At 33.9% G+C, this 16549-nt stretch overlaps 2 protein-coding genes across 2 annotated transcripts; both read left to right on the forward strand.

Annotated features, from left to right (window-relative positions):
* The first annotated feature begins 8779 nt into the window (after window positions 1-8779).
* Window positions 8780-13283, forward strand: LOC111403355 (histidine kinase 3-like). Its single transcript, XM_023031833.1, has 7 exons — window positions 8780-10094; window positions 10936-11217; window positions 11372-11541; window positions 11871-12083; window positions 12391-12577; window positions 12664-12715; window positions 12822-13283. The coding sequence occupies exons 1-7, from the start codon at window positions 9663-9665 to the stop codon at window positions 13139-13141; spliced, it is 1656 nt and encodes a 551-aa protein (XP_022887601.1). The 5' UTR covers window positions 8780-9662; the 3' UTR covers window positions 13142-13283.
* Window positions 13284-14325: 1042 nt separating this feature from the next.
* LOC111403356 lies at window positions 14326-15038 on the forward strand. Its single transcript, XM_023031834.1, has 2 exons — window positions 14326-14513; window positions 14594-15038. The coding sequence occupies exons 1-2, from the start codon at window positions 14431-14433 to the stop codon at window positions 14868-14870; spliced, it is 360 nt and encodes a 119-aa protein (XP_022887602.1). The 5' UTR covers window positions 14326-14430; the 3' UTR covers window positions 14871-15038.
* Window positions 15039-16549: the final 1511 nt, after the last annotated feature.

The raw sequence follows: 16549 nt of genomic DNA on the forward strand, positions 1-16549 counted from the left end.
ATTAAACTAAAATTAGAAAAAATAATAATAAAACCATAATCTAAAAATAAGAACACATCATACCTAATCAAGAAAGAANTATATATATATATATATTTTTTTTTTTTAATGAGGTGTCCCAGCTTACGCCAGACTATATCCTCGTCTCTGAACTTTCGGCCCCTCAGCAGCTCAGGGAGGTAAATCGCGGGATGTGGCCCAAGTTGACCAGGGTTCGAACAGCCTTTATACTACTGGCCTCAAGGGAGCCTTCTCCATGGTTATTACATCACCAAGCTGCTACAACCCTTCCTCTGGTTATTACAACACTCAGCTGCTCCAACCAGGAATCGAACTCTCCACGCTGGAGTTGCGAGCCCCGCACTGTCCTTCCTTTGCCAACTTGGATGTGCCTCTGAGGGCTCTATGCAAACATATTTAATTGCACTTGTGGTCGCTGACTAGGGATGTTAATTGAACTCGTGGGCTCGGGCTGCCCATGACTTAGCTCGAAAAAAGCCTGAGTCGGCTTGACTCGAGGCTTGGCTCAGGCTCGGCTTGCTAAGGGCCGAGCCTTGTTTTTTAGGCCAAGTTTTTGCTTGGCTCGGGCTAAAAGAACCCGTTTGATTTTACTTGAGGTGAGTCCGAACTTTGAATTTCGACTTGCGAGCCAACTCGACTCAACTCGTTAACATCCTTATGTCACTCAGCTAGAATTAAGTCATTGAACTTCAATTTGCAACAATTGAGTTGGTTAAATTTAATTTAATAACAATTAAAATACTTCATTTAAGCTTCGTCACATGATGTAACAAATTAACGATGTACCAAATTTGATGACGTGTTCATTAAAATTAACTAATTCTTCTCATTTTCATTTATGCCTCCATTTAAAAAAGAAAAACTATAATACATTTATAAAGAAGAATAATAATAAATTTCTCGAAATGTGTAAATAATAAATGAGTAATGTTTATGAATGTGTAATTTAAATTGACATTTGACTTCGATTAAATTCATAAACTAATTGCCAAACATAGGCTTAATCTTCAAATCTTGATATCTCAACTACATCTAAAAAATTCAATTAAAAAAAAGTGTAAATGAATTTCATGTTTTTTAAATTAAAATACATAAAAATCCAAAATTCCGTTATCAGATTTCATTACCTTAAGACAAGGGTAAAAATCTAAAATTGACTCAATTAAAATTTAAAACATAGATTTATTATAATGATTTATTATTATTATTATTATTTTTCACAAACTTGTACATCGCAAAAGCGAAAATGGAGTTCTCGCATAAAATAAAATTATAATAATTGAAATCGTGAATTCTTTCTAAAATTAAACCAAACCAAAAGGCAACGAAGAAAAAATGAATAATAAAAAAATTCGCCGGCATGCACGTTGTGACTAGCCTGGCCAATTCATAGTTGCAAACACGTTCAGAAGAAAGTGATAGGATTGACTCTTTCAATCATTCAAAATTGGATGAAAGTACAGACCCCATTTCCCTTTGAGTTTGATTGGAAAAAATAATTATTTATGATTGATTGGAGCAAATGCCACTCATTCAATATTTAGTTGAGAAAAATGCATTTTGGAATGGTAATTTTTTGAAAAATAAGTGGTTTATAAAAAATGAAATTTTTTTGGAGTTAGTGTTGAATTAAAAGATAATCATGCTAATAAACAAGAATCACGTAATAATAATTTGATAAATCGAATTCATACATGCGGAAGACATTGTGGATGTGAATAATAGTAACTAGATCTTTTCATCCTTACTCCTAACAAAGTATTAACCGTCAATGGGACAAGCTAATAAAACTATATGGAGAAGAGAATGGACATAGCCTTTATATAGGAAATTATTGAGTCGTTCCATTATGACACAAACTCTAATTAGAATCTACATATATTTTCGGTCCATACACTTAAAATTACCAGATCATATAAAATATAACTTGTAACGTGTAAAATGATCCAATTGATCAATTAATATATTTGAGCTTAATCACAATATTATTATGAGCCATACATCTAACCTGTAAAATTTACAATCAAATAGGAAGTCAACGTTAGAATTATTCCAACAGTTATGTGTAATATTATTTTATTAAAAAATGTATGGTTGATAAGAAGATAGAAAAAAATGAATTATAATTTCAACGGGGGCTCTAAACATGGGTTCATTGAATGGCCAATTTTGCTACAATTACAACAAAAGAAAAAAAGAAAGGATTGAGAGGCAAAATTCTCACAGGAAAATATTTGACAAATTTTCATTGATTTTTGACACAACAAAAATAGAAAATGCACCATACAGATACTGCCAACGCAGTACCTATATCATTCATGTCAATAATTTCCTCCACGTGTGGAATTATTCTTGTATTGCAAACTTTTTATAGATAAGTGCTTGTTTGGTAGAAATTTTGTTAATTGATTTTTTGATCGTTAGACACAAAGTGAGTCCTATCCGTAAGAGAAAAATTCAAAAATGACAGCTGAAATAGTGAAATAATGGTAAAAAAAATTGATTTTAATTATCTTTTAATCCCTACTAAACATGCTCTAAGTCAATTTGTGATGTGACGACTATTCTTATAAAAAATTAAAACAAAACTAGTATAATAAATCTTGAAGGGTTGAATCGAACCATATACCTTGATAATACTTTATACCAATCGAGGCCACTTGACATGGGGATAGGACCAATTTGGTTCAAATTTAACCCATACTAACAATTATAAGAATTGATTATAGGACAATGTGTACCGAATAAAATCGAGTTTAAAGTTTGTGGAACACCAAACCCTACTAATTTATTAACAAAGTTGGCAAGCTCCAACTATCAATCACATGGATGAATAGCTATCACATATGTTAATTAATGGATGTACATATACATGTATGTACAATACCCCACCCCATTAAAATGTTCTCATAACTAACAAACATTACTTTAATCAGAGTGGTGAACAACTTTTTATTTCTCATAATTTCTTCCATTTAAAATTGGTTTTAAGATTTACCATTTAACCTTCCTCTAATTTCATCTAGAGATGTAAATTTGGTTCATCAGTTTGGACAGTTCATGGTTCGGCTCGAGAAAAGTCTGAACCGACTTGACTCGTGGCTCGGAGGCATATAGCCAAGGATCGAGCTGAGCCCCATTTCGAGGAATCGGCTCAAGCCAGCCTTGTGTGGGTCAAGCCGGCGGGTTATATATATATATAAAAGACAGTAAAAAAAAATAATATACAACAAATCTGCTGCATTTCTGTTGATTAAGGCAACTTACTCAAACAAACAACTATGAAGGGGAAAAAAATCGAGCCGATTCAACTTGATACGGCCCAAGCCTCGATTTTTTAGTTGAGCTTTTGCTCGGCTCAATTCAAAAAAAAAAAAAAAAAAAAAAACCAAACCTGAATTGACTCAACTCGATTCGTTGATACCCCTAATTTCATCCCACGGTCCACAACGACATGTTTTTTGGATGGTGAAATCTTGGCGGCAAATATATATAATTGAGCACAAAAAGACAAAAAATTAAAATATTATCTAGAAAAGGAAAAAAAAAAAAAAAACTCTTACAATTGTACTTCCAAGTTTTGGAGTTTGTGCATTTCTTCTTCATCTAGATGTCATCTACTCGTCACAATTTTTCAAGAATATTTTAAGCGCGAAGTAATTAAAATATTGGACACGTTAAAGGCGATACAATTAAAAAATTTAGCTTCCGTTTAACTCCAAATTTTTAAAACTCGTCCTTTTTATTTTGAATCATACATAATATATGATCCACAATCACATATATTATTAAAATCTATTAAAAATCTTATTTAAATCCTAGAACTTTAATAAAATATTAATTTAACACTTAAAAATTTTTGTGCGTACGTTCGTGTGTGTGAACTCTTCGTTTTTGTGTTGGAGAGATTAGGTGGAATTTATCTGTCCCATTAATTTGAAGCAATAAAATTCTATTTAAGGTTTGAACTTTGAAAATTGCAATATTGGTATTGTGTTTCTTTTATTATTTTAATTTTTTGGTACGTCTTCGTGGGGACATCGACTCTTTAAAAATTGTTGCTTGACAGCTTATATGGACTTGTTCTTTGTTTAATCGATTAGAATTTGCCTTCCAAATTTCTTTATTTATTTATCCTCTCTTTTCGAACCTTCTTGTTTTAACTACTATGTTACAATAGGTAATCGAAGTTAGTTCAATAAATTACGAAGAAACAACTCATTCTCTTGTATATTTATTACATTTATTTGAAATGGAAATCACTTTCATACTTTTTAAGATCCCAAATAAATGATTCTAGTCAATAATCACACAAAATGGATGCATCATATAAAGTAGTCATCCGCTATACATATTAAAATTAGAGATTATAAAACCTCACAAAAACTCTCATAATCCTCTGAACTCAAATTTAACACCCCAATTCTTATGAACATTACGAAGATTTATTTAGAAAATCATAAAAAACCTAACCAAAAAATGAAAGAAGAAGAAGGAAAAGGGTCGATAAAAAAGGGAATGGTCGATTGCGGTGAATAAATACTGTGTTTACATCTTAATGTTTGCTCCAACGACCAAATGGATAATCTTAGCAGCGTATTTGAAAAGTCAAAAGGTGCAAAAATTACAGTAAAAAGCTAAACATATGGATAAATTTTAATTGACAATTTCAATTCGATGAGATGATTTGTAGTACTTTTTCAATAATACTAGTCCTGACATGAATTATGTCTTTCAAAGTGCAACAATTATTTCCTTTGACATTGATCTCATAAACGAGTGAAAAATGCTTTAAACACAAATATTTTTTGAGATGAACACAATACTACACTTGTACTTAAGGATGAAAACATTTCCATAGTCCCAATTTGCTCGAGGCTTCTCCGTCTAAATGTAAAAGCATTTATCTGCTAGAGATGAAAACTATTATTTTTTATTATTTTTTTTCTATCTTGGGATAATTTCAGCTGAGACCCCAAACTTTTCAAATAGTGGCAAACTTTTCACTAACCTTTTAAATGTTGCAACAATCACCCAAACCTTTCAAATCGTAACAGATGAGACCCCAATGGATGGTTTCCATCCAATCTGTCGTTAGCTGACCCAAAAAAATTAATTTTGACCAAATTTTACTTAATTTTAAAAGGGTAAAATAGTAATTTAATATGTTTCCAACAAAATAATTAAAAACTTAAAAAAAAAGGAAAAACTATTTTCTTCACTCCCACCCCCAATCCCTCAAGCTCAGCTTTCAGATTTAAATTTCATCAATGCCTTCAATTTCGGAAGAACCCATCCTCGCCCCAAACCCAATTGATTCTGCAGGTTCCCAATTCAATATCCCCAAATTTGGAATACGTACAAGAAGGCAGAAGCCTCGTTTTGGACGGCGGAAAAGAAGTTGATTTGTCCCCGGATATACAGTAATTGGAAAAATTGACCAAGGATGAGAAGCATTAGATTAAGCATGTTTTTACATTTTTTCGTCGCCTCAGACGACATTATTTTGGATAACCTCGCGGGAGGTTCATGGAAAAGTTCAAAACTTGGAGGTGCGTGCTTTTTATGGGTTCCAGATCGCGGTTGATTGTATCCATTCCAAGATGTACAGTCTTCTTCTTAGGGGTTCCAGACGAGGGTTTACACTGTGATTTTGAGTGCTTGCTCTACAGCCTTTTGAGGTGAAACTGAGCGAGGATCGAGTCAAGGGTTGGCAGTGAGTGGGGGTGAAGAAAATAGTTTTTCATTTTATTTTTTTCTTCTTTTGTTTTTGATTTAAGTTTTTAATTATTCTATGGGAAAAATATTAAATTACCATTTTACCATTTTAAATTGGAGTAAAATGTGGTCAAAATTAAGTTTTGGGTCAACTAACGACATATTGGATGGAGACCCTCCATTGGGGTCTCAGTTGTTATTATTTGAAAGATTTGAAATGACAGTTGCAACATTTAAAAGGTTAGATAAAAATCTGTCACTGTTTGAAAAGTTTGAAGTCTCAACTGCAATTATCCATTTTTCTTCAACTTGCATAAATCATTGTAGTTGATAGACCGTGAAGCACTATAACCCCTTTTAAACGTGTAAAACGACCCCATTAGGCCACGTGGCATTGAGATGCTCTATGATTGCTCTCCAAGGAAACCCAATTATGTCATTACACGTTACACAATCTCATTGGCCCGCCTCAAAGTAACCGGTCTGCTGACGCTGGGCCGTCACTTTCACGGCCCAGAACACAACCAAAGAGATAAAACTTGGAAGTGGGTGCAGTGCAGTATGGACTAATCACTTCATGACGTTAAATTACAATTATGCACTTGATTTAGTCTTTGAATCATAACAATGCCATCGCTGTGATTAACCTCGTTTAAATGGTTTTGTTTTTGGAATTATAATTTTTTTTTTAGAGAATTAATATTTTGCTAATAAGTGAATAAATTCATTTACGAGTCTATTTTGAACATCTCTAATGAAATTGTACATATTGTTTGAAACACATGCTCGTGTAATTTCGATTTTTATTGAAATACTTTCGACTAGTCACTAGCTTCTTCGATTCAATTTCGATTAAAATGTAGTTGGTCGAATTCTCTATTCTATCTACAAAACTGAATTTTATTTCAATTTCAAAATTAAAATAATCATTAGAATAATTTATATGTTCATTACATTAATTAGAAAGCGTACACTTAAGAATCAATATTTTTATCTGAGAAAGCATAAAAGTGAAATGAGTAAATTTACATTATTTTTTACACTTTATAATATATTTTTCTGAATTACTAAAAAAATGAAATCAAGCAAGAACTCAAATCTTATCGAGACTAAAGAAAGGAAATGGCTAAACGGAGGAACAACACTTAAGATATTTACCGTTATCGGGATTTGACATTAAGATGTTCAAGGAAGTAATGTAGGGAATACTAATCACTAATTTAAGATTTGAGAGGGATATAATGATTGATAACACGCGTTAAAAATCAAGCCTTTGAACGCTAGATGATAATAATAAAATACTATCATTAAATAAAATTATGGATGGAGAATCTACTTGTTTAGAAATTAATCTCAATACTAGCTTACTACAATCGAAGTCGAACCATGATCTTACCAGTGAAGCAAATTTATAAAACAACAAATTCGTAACATATTTGGTTGAACTTAGAAATTGACTTTCTACAGTGTCACATAGAAACCTTAATTTGTTTCTAATCCATACTCCCCACGATGCAAAAACATAGCTTGGGGGATGGAACCTCCAATCTCTAATGCACTCATAGTGGTTCTCAAGCACCTTCAGGCATATCAAAGACGAGAGAGTTTTGTTGCAGAAAATGATATATTTGAAATTTTAAAAATGATTTGGGACTCTTGCTGCAATTGTGTAACTTTTTTTTTTTTTTTTTTATCATTTTTTTTTCATTTAGTTGCTTTCTTTTTTGTATATTTTAAGATGATGGTAAATTATATTTTTTTATTTATTTATTTTAAATAGTCAAAACGGACGAAAAATGAATTTTGCTATATTTTCGAAAGTTTAGGAATGGCTAATATTAAAAAAAAAGTTAAAGAATAAATTCAGGGACAGACCCAATTTAGGCTCAATAACTTAGCTTTGGGCCACCAGCCACCCCTAGCCACATTGGCTAGCTATGGTTTCTTCTTGAGGACATCCCGGGAGCCTTCATTTGAAGGATTCTTCCAGAACCAATTTATTGCGAAGCAAAAACGTCTAATGAAGATTCACAATTTTGATATTAACAAGTATAATGAGCTCAATAATAGTTTGTTATCCTAGTTCATTGGTCCCTAAGGAGAGTGCTGTATCATTTAGTACTTCATTCGGTAACGTCCACTAGACATAATTTTTGAGTTAAGAGGAAAGAAGAGTAACATGGTTTTCTCTCTTTTTTTCACTCTTTTATATGTAAAATATTTATCTGCAGAGCCTATTCTTCTGTATCTATGCACCCTCTTACTTCGTACAGAGCCTATTCTTCTTTGACCTTTTAGATTGGTTCTTTGGAGTTGGAGGAAATATTTTGTTTTTACTTTTCTACCTTTATTAATATCGTCCACACTAAAAAAAAATCCTAGTTCCACCATGAATAAATTAGGCCGCGGTTGGTTTGCCGTTTTCGGCCCATTTTTCGTTTTCCGTTTTCGAAAACGCAGAAAACGCATTTGGTCCGTCGTTTTCGAAAACGCATTTTCGAAAATGAGTTAAAATTTATAATTGAAAACGTAAAACGATTTTTTAGCGTTTTCAGTTATAAATGTCAAAAACACTTAAAACGTGAAAAACGGACCGTTTTCGGGGAAAACTAAAAATCGTTTTGAAAATGAAAATGAAAACCAACCCCACCCTTTGTAACAGAAGTAGAGAAACTACTCAATTAGTGAAAATTCCATATTTAAGGATGCAAAACATAATAACACCTGGAGCCTACCTATCATTGGGGCCTCATTCCCACCCCACTTTTCATTTTTCACTTTCTCCTTTTATCCTCCCATTTCTAATTTATTATCCCGTCGACACATATTTTCATCCCACGAGATTTGATGAGAAGTAAAATCTGACATCACATATTTTATCTGCATGCAAGGGTAATTACGTCAATTCAAAGCAGATACATTACATGCGTACAAAGAACATTAGAGTTAACGACTTGGCGTGTATGTACGAGTTGTTCGGTTGATTACTGAATAGATAGGAATGTGAACACAAAAGATAGTTGGCAAAAGCAGCGATTTCAGTGGAAATATACCTTATCTGCCCTTAATTAAATTATTGTTTATATTTTATTCTTGCAATAATTACTGTATTAAAATATTTTAACATTTTAACATTATTTTTTCATTTTCTTGGATTGTTTTGAAGCGGATGAATTGGGATATAGATAATGGAGCTGTGCTAGCAGACATTTCTACAACCATATTCCCTAATCTTGCTTTTGCAGATTCTTGTTCAATAGCGTCCATATGAATCAAAAGTCTGATTTTTTCTTCTAGTTTTTCTCATTCTCTCTACATTATTACTGCTTATTGCACCCATAATCTACTTATTTTAAACTCAAACAGGCTTGAAATTGAGTCAAACTCAAAACCTCAAACACCCACATGCTTGATTAGTTTGATTTCAAGATTTCATGAAGACCCTTTGAATGCAAGATTGTGCTGTCAGGTTCTTTGTCGGGTGTTTTGATTTGATTGCTATTCTTAAAATAATATTTGCTTAGTTTGTTTCTATCTATTTCTCCATCTGGATTTTTGGTCGTTATCTGAATGTTTTAAAGGAGCTGTTTGGAAATTGAAAAAAGCTGGAATCTTGGGAAATTCTTCCTCTGATGTGGGTGTTCAAGATGTTCTTTCCCTCAATTCTTGGTCTTTATCATACAAATTTGAAGCAATTTGGTGGATAAGATATAATTTTCTAACTGGAGGGTTGGGAGGTCGTAGATTCACATGAAATAGCATTCTGAATTTCACTTAATATCTTTAGATTCATACGAGCATAGCTGGAATTCAGAAAGTGTTTTCAATTTGGTATTGTTTGAGGTTATTTTTAGAGGTTAATTTCTTGGTTACGTGAGTTTATCCATGTAATTGGATTTGGCTTTAAGGTGGGTATCAGCTTTATGTCACGTTGCTGGTTTTTGTCTCTGATTTCTCTGAATTCGTTGAGTAATGGTGTTATCATGACTACCAAGACCGGTTGGCTTGATGATGGAGGACGGATATTTATGAAATTGTGGGATTTGATTTCGGAGAGTGGTTATAAGTTCCACCATCATTATTCCCAGTACATTGGGTCGAGAAAAGTTAGGAAAAATTGGTGGAGGAAGCTTTTATGGGCATGGATAGGGTTCTGGATCGCGGCATCAGTTTGGGTGTTCTGGTACATGAATTCGCAGGCTTACGAGAAGAGGAAAGAGACACTTGCGAGTATGTGTGATGAGAGGGCTAGGATGTTGCAAGATCAATTTAATGTTAGTATGAATCATATACAGGCTATGTCTGTTTTGATTTCAACCTTCCACCACGGCAAGAACCCTTCTGCCATTGATCAGGTAAAACTCACCATCTTTAAGCTGAATTTTGGTGCACCATATTAGACCGAATAGAAAATTCAGTATAAAATTAGGATGGTCTAATGGTGGATTAAGGTGGAATATTGTTTAATATTACAGTAAAAAAAAGAAAAAAATGCCATCTGCACTTTCAACCTTATAGTATAACGCACTAGATGGAGATAGTTTTAAATGGGATAAGATTACTCTTATGCATGATCATTTTTTTAACTAAAAGATAAAAAATTCTATCCTTCTTAAGCCACCATAACTCCATTCACGTATTACCATCTATTGTGATTTTTTATAAGGTCTAATATGATGCACCCAACACAACCTTAATATTTAAGTTTCATTTCTTTATGGAAGGCGGAGACTGTTAGTTCTTCACATGAATTGAGCAGTTCTTTGTGAATTGGTTTATCCCAGGGCTTTAATCCTTGTTTATAATCATTTCAAAGCTATCTATTTTCTGTTAATCGGACTGTTAATTTGCTTCTTGGTTTTCTGTTTCTAGCACATCGATAAATTTGGTCAAAGGAAAAGGTCTTGTGAGATTCTTGTCAATAATAAGTATAGGTGCTTATTTGGTACAGATTTTAAGCCAATTAAAATCAATTTTTTTACTATTATTTTATTATTTCAGCCGTCATTTTGAATTCTTCTTTCACAGGCACAACCCACCTTATCTCTAACGATCAAAAAATCAATTATCAAAATCCCTACCAAACAAACACTAGAACTCCTTACATTTTTTTAGCTTTAGGAGCTATATTCATGTGCTTTTCCTTCTACTCTCTAGTATCCTATCCACAAAAATTTAAACTTCAAAATCTTGCAGAATACTTTCGCGAGGTACACAGAAAGAACAGCTTTTGAAAGGCCCCTCACAAGTGGGGTGGCATATGCTGTAAGGGTTCGACATTCTGAAAGAGAGCAATTTGAAAATGAACAAGGCTGGACCATTAAGCGAATGGATGATGTCGACCAAACCCCAGTTCATGAAGATGAGTATGATCCAGCAGGCCTTGAGCCATCACCGGTTCAGGAGGAATATGCCCCCGTGATTTTTGCCCAAGATACTGTTGCACATGTAATTTCTGTTGATGTGCTCTCAGGAAAGGTATATTGAGGCGTTTAAATATAGCTAACATTCTGTATACTCCGATGATGTTCATTGTTTACATTTTATATGTTACTTTACGTTTGAAGTTGAAAGGAGAGCTAGGGAATAAAAAGATAGAAGACTTTATTATTATAAATCTTTGTGTTGACAGGAAGATCGTGAGAATGTATTACGTGCAAGAGAATTAGGAAAAGGTGTCCTCACTGCTCCTTTTCCGTTACTCAAAACAAACCGCCTTGGAGTAATATTGACTTTTGCTGTCTATAAAAGAGATCTCCCCCCTAATGTATCTCCAATGGAAAGGATCCAAGCAACTGCCGGGTATGTCATCTCACTTCAGATTGTGTGTAGATTATGCTCAAGCAGCCAAGATTAGAAGTAAATATATGATTATTTTATGAAGAGAAATTTTTATTTTTTTTCCCCCCTTTTCTATGTTAGACGTTCATTGCTGAAAAATGATTTCCCTTCCTAAACAAACAAATCCGTTAGTGACTTCTAAAATTCTTATTTTCGTAAACAGAGATAAAACAAAGTTAGAAAAAAGAAGAGATAAAACATAATTATGTCAACTTAAATTTGTCAAAACATGGTTAATGAGATATGGAGGTTGATCAAAAGACTTTTTTCATGTTTCTATTTCTTCATAGGTATTTTGGTGGAGTTTTCGACATTGAATCACTCATAGAGAAATTACTTCAACAGCTTGCCAGCAAACAAACTATCCTTGTGAATGTGTATGATACGACTAATATCTCCGATCCTATCAGCATGTATGGTTCAAATATGTCGACTGATGGGCAGCCTCATATCAGTGCTCTTAACTTTGGAGATCCTTTCAGAAGGCATGAAATGCATTGCAGGTGATCAGAACTGTCTTGTCTTTGAGCTTTTTCTTCTGAGCTTTGCCATATCTAGCTAGATAACAGGACAAGGAGACTGAATTTCTTATACATTAATTAGCTTTCAGGCATCAAGATAAGTGTGAGACATGGATTAAATTCATAAAAGATTCTGTTCTTAAAAATCCTCACTTTTAAATATCTAGTAAATAGACGGAATTCTGGATTCTCGATTTTCATATTCGTATGTTCCCACTGATAAACTATGCCTATATCATGATTCCATTGCTCATAATTAAATGCTAAAAATCATATTTTGTTAATACAGATTCAAACAAAAACTGCCATGGCCATGGATAGCAATAACAACATCTATTGGCATCCTTGTAATTGCGTTGCTCATAGGGCAAATATTCCACGCCACAATGAATCGAATAGCCAAAGTTGAGGATGGTTATCATCAGATGATGGAGCTTAAGAAACGTGCCGAGGCTGCTGATGTTGCAAAGTCGCAGGTTCTTGCTTTAATTACTTAATCAGTTAAATTTATATTAAACGTGTATGTGCAAATGCATCTAAAAAAAATTCCATATGACTGCAGTTTCTTGCTACGGTTTCCCATGAAATCAGAACCCCAATGAACGGCGTTCTTGGTGAGTACATAAATTCTTTCTTTTGCTGGTAATGTATTTCAGTATCTCTGATTTCTTGTGTTGATGAAAGTAAACCTGAAGAGATGACATCATTTGTTTATTTCAGGGATGCTGCGAATGCTTTTGGATACCGATCTTGATGAAACTCAACAAGAGTATGTCAGAACTGCACGAGACAGTGGTAAAGCTTTAGTTTCACTCATGAATGAGGTTTTGGACCAAGCAAAGATTGAATCTGGTAAACTTGAGCTGGAGGCAGTTTGCTTTGATTTGAGGGCAATTCTGGATGATGTTTTATCACTATTTTCTGGAAAATCACGAGGGGTCAAGGTATCCCATTTGAAGCTCAATCACGTGTATTCATCCCCTTCATGCAAGTTGGGCCCTCGATCACAAGAACACATGGTGGCACAGGTATTGGGCTAAGCATAAGCAAATGTTTGGTCCATCTAATGAAAGGTGAAATTGGGTTTGTAAGCTCGCCACAGATTGGATCCACCTTTACTTTTACAGCTGTTTTCACCACTGGCTGCTTCAGTGTGAATGACCAGAAGAGTCAGCAAATTAACAATCAGCCCATCTCCATTTCTTCAGAATTTCAGGGAATTACTTGTTATTTACACTAAAAAAAAGGGCTAAATTTTGAAGTTCCTGCATTTCATTGATTATATAGAACCAAAATTTCTATTTTGAGATAGAATTGGGTAGCTAAACCATTGCGACAACAAATATATTGCTTTTTTATGAGTTATGTTGAAACGATTTATATGCATGTTCTATCATGAATGTGTTGGCAAAAGTAAAGTATCTAGAAATCTAGAGGCTGTAGTTTATATTAGATTAATTTGCAAAAAAGAGAATTAGATTCTCTTTCCAATTTAATGTTAGTTTGGGGAAGCTTACGAAATTGCTAAAAAGTTGAGGTCAAAGCCAATAATTATTTTAACCATACATTTCACGTGACCCTCAACTTTAATAAACTTTTCAACCACACATTTCATCAGCTTTTATCAAGTCACAAAAACTTTTATCAATAGTGTCAAACGACCTCTTATTATTTTTCTGTGCATCACTTGTGCTTTTGCTGGGTATTCTTCGCTAATAGGTGACTGTTTGTGAATTCATTAGTGAGATAATTGGCTCAAATTATTAAAGTGCTATATTATGCTCTAGCATATGTTCAAAGCTAATAAGCAATTATGTATGCATTTTAGAAACTGTCAACTAATGATTTCACATACTGCTAGTTCACTGAGAAAGGACACATATTTGTGACTGTCCACCTTGTTGAAGAAGTGGTGGAGGAATCATTGGAAGTGGAGACAGAATCACCTTCAAGTGGCACTTTGAGTGGGTTGCCTGTAGCCGATAGACGGCTAAGCTGGAAAAACTTTAGATTTTTCAATCAGGAAGGATCTGCTACTTCAGTGTCATCATCCCCAACTGACCAAATTAATCTGATAGTTTCGGTAGAGGACACGGGTCAAGGTATCCCATTTGAAGCTCAATCACGTGTATTCATCCCCTTCATGCAAGTTGGGCCCTCGATCACAAGAACACATGGTGGCACAGGTATTGGGCTAAGCATAAGCAAATGTTTGGTCCATGGATGGATATGTCACTAAACCATTCGAGGCTGAGCAAGTATATCAGGAAGTTTCCCGCTTTTTTCACACAGATTCAAATGAGGATTCTTGTGAAGGCTTTTCTGATCGATGCTCACGATGATGCAAGTAGAATGCACGTTCTTCGAGGCACCTCACAGCGTGTTCAAATTCGTAGTAAATTTTTCCCAACTGTGAGTATGCAATTGAAATCTATTTACCATATTTGCTAATCTTGATTGTATTCTCAGCAGTATTGTTCTTGTACCTTCAGGAAAATGTGTTTTCTTCAATCAAACCACGATGTATATAATCGTCAAATATTCTTTAGTGAGGATTTCATTATGTACCATTGGTCGTGGATTCAAAGAGCCTGTAGGTGGACACGACTTGGCAAAGTGCCTGATGGACTAGTGTGCCCCGTGTATGCTTCATATTGTGTTCCAGCGGAGATCAAATTTGCAAATATTGTGGAAAGTCGCATTCTTTTTCAGCAAAGTCGTGCACTTAGGAAGTCATGTTTGCATAATAGAGAGAGCAATTTAGGATGATAGATGTAATGTATAGTCGACAATAGCAGGAATAAAATGTCTCGTGTACATTGTGAAAATAGGACGAATTCGTAGTGGCCAATGTACTCATTGGTATGGATTGTAGTGAGCAAAATGTTTGTTATTGCAGGCTTTTTTCTTCTTCTAATGATCTCTTCGCTTAATTCACTATAAAGTTTTATATAGTATTATGTATCCATAAATGGAACGAGGGATAGAATTATATGGAAAATGATGATGATGGGCAGATGCGGGGACTGAAAATATCAGTTGTTATAGAAAGCATAAATGGAGGTCATAAATGTGAAATTGACACTTCAGAGTTAAAAGCATTTTTAAAGGTTAAATCCTAACCTAAAGGGTCTCCCACCACCCCTGCTTTGGAGTATCGTGAGGGAGGTAAATCGCAGGTTATGCCTCCAAGGATACAGGGTGGAAGGTTGTTTGTACACTTGTACTTACCTAAGAGCCAAATCCATATTTCAGGATTCGAACCCTTGACGTAGCAATCTCAAGCAAAGCTGGATTTCTCTACCCTCTCCTTTTATCACTTGGAGATGTGCCCTGGGGGCGAGTTAAAAGCATTTTTGCCTTTATTAATGGAAGTCGAACTGCATTTGGGCCTTCCACTTTGTTTGTCGAATTAAGATAGATTTTAAATTGAGGAAATTACAGGAACTAAGAACTTTAGAGATCCTATTTCACAGATCAGAAGTTATGTTTACTTTTTCAAAAATAAGAGGTTTTGTTAATTATTTAATTTATAAAATAAATATATTTTACCAAATATAGCTACAGCGTATGTTTTGGATATATGTATATGTATATCAAATTGGAGAGAGAAACACGTATATATCTCATAATTTGATTCAACATTGTATGAGTCTATATTCACATTTCAAATTCATAATTCTTATACATGGTATTCATGCACTCTCAACCACGCATTCGACAATGCTCGAAAGTGAAGATGGTGTTAGAAAGGAGCGGTGATGAGAAATATTGAACGAAACTTGCTGAGAAATCACAAAGACAACCAGAAAAAAGGAAAATCACAAAGGGTCACAAAGATGACATACGCAAAAACCTAGTTCTAAGTAGGTAAATCAATTTTGTATTTGATTTAGGTCATGGGCAATTTTTTTATGAAATTATTTGGGTGTTTACGGCTCGGGTACTTGTCAATTTTACAATTTGTGACCTAATTGTCAAAAATGTGAGAGAGTGGTTACATAGTTGACATATTATCCTACTCATTTTCCTTTTATTCATTTTAACCCTCGAATTTGTAGTGTGACTTTATTTTCCGTTAGGTGTTCGATGAAATGTTTGGGTGAAGAAATAATGAATTCAAACTGTGCAATATCATTACACTAATAAGCAATTGATTTTTCTAGAATTTAACTTTGCAAATTTATTGAGAAAGTAGTCTGATGGTAAGTTTGATAGCATGGTCTCAATTTTACTAATAAACCAAACAACAAGAACCTTTCTTGATTATTAATTTCCATTTTATATATACATCTCTCACGAGTAATAATGGCTCTCCTTATTTTCCCTTAAAACTGATAATGGTGCCAATGTCACATGAATGCATCACGTGGGCTTTGGAATTATTTAATCTTTGTGACCATTTTGTTGTCTTTTATGACCAACCATATGTTGTGATTACGTTTCTG

This window comes from Olea europaea, chromosome 11 (assembly GCF_002742605.1).
Source record: "Olea europaea var. sylvestris chromosome 11, O_europaea_v1, whole genome shotgun sequence".
NCBI lineage: Eukaryota > Viridiplantae > Streptophyta > Magnoliopsida > Lamiales > Oleaceae > Olea > Olea europaea.

Excerpts from the sequence above, each read along its gene's own strand:
- LOC111403355 (XM_023031833.1), top strand. The coding sequence starts at position 9,663 with ATGTCACGTTGCTGGTTTTTGTCTCTGATTTCTCTGAATTCGTTGAGT. Across the intron at positions 11,542-11,870 it reads AGGATCCAAGCAACTGCCGG|GTATTTTGGTGGAGTTTTCG; the intron begins GTATGTCATCTC and ends ATTTCTTCATAG. Across the intron at positions 12,084-12,390 it reads AGGCATGAAATGCATTGCAG|ATTCAAACAAAAACTGCCAT; the intron begins GTGATCAGAACT and ends TTGTTAATACAG.
- LOC111403356 (XM_023031834.1), top strand. The coding sequence starts at position 14,431 with ATGCTCACGATGATGCAAGTAGAATGCACGTTCTTCGAGGCACCTCAC. Across the intron at positions 14,514-14,593 it reads GTAGTAAATTTTTCCCAACT|GAAAATGTGTTTTCTTCAAT; the intron begins GTGAGTATGCAA and ends TTGTACCTTCAG.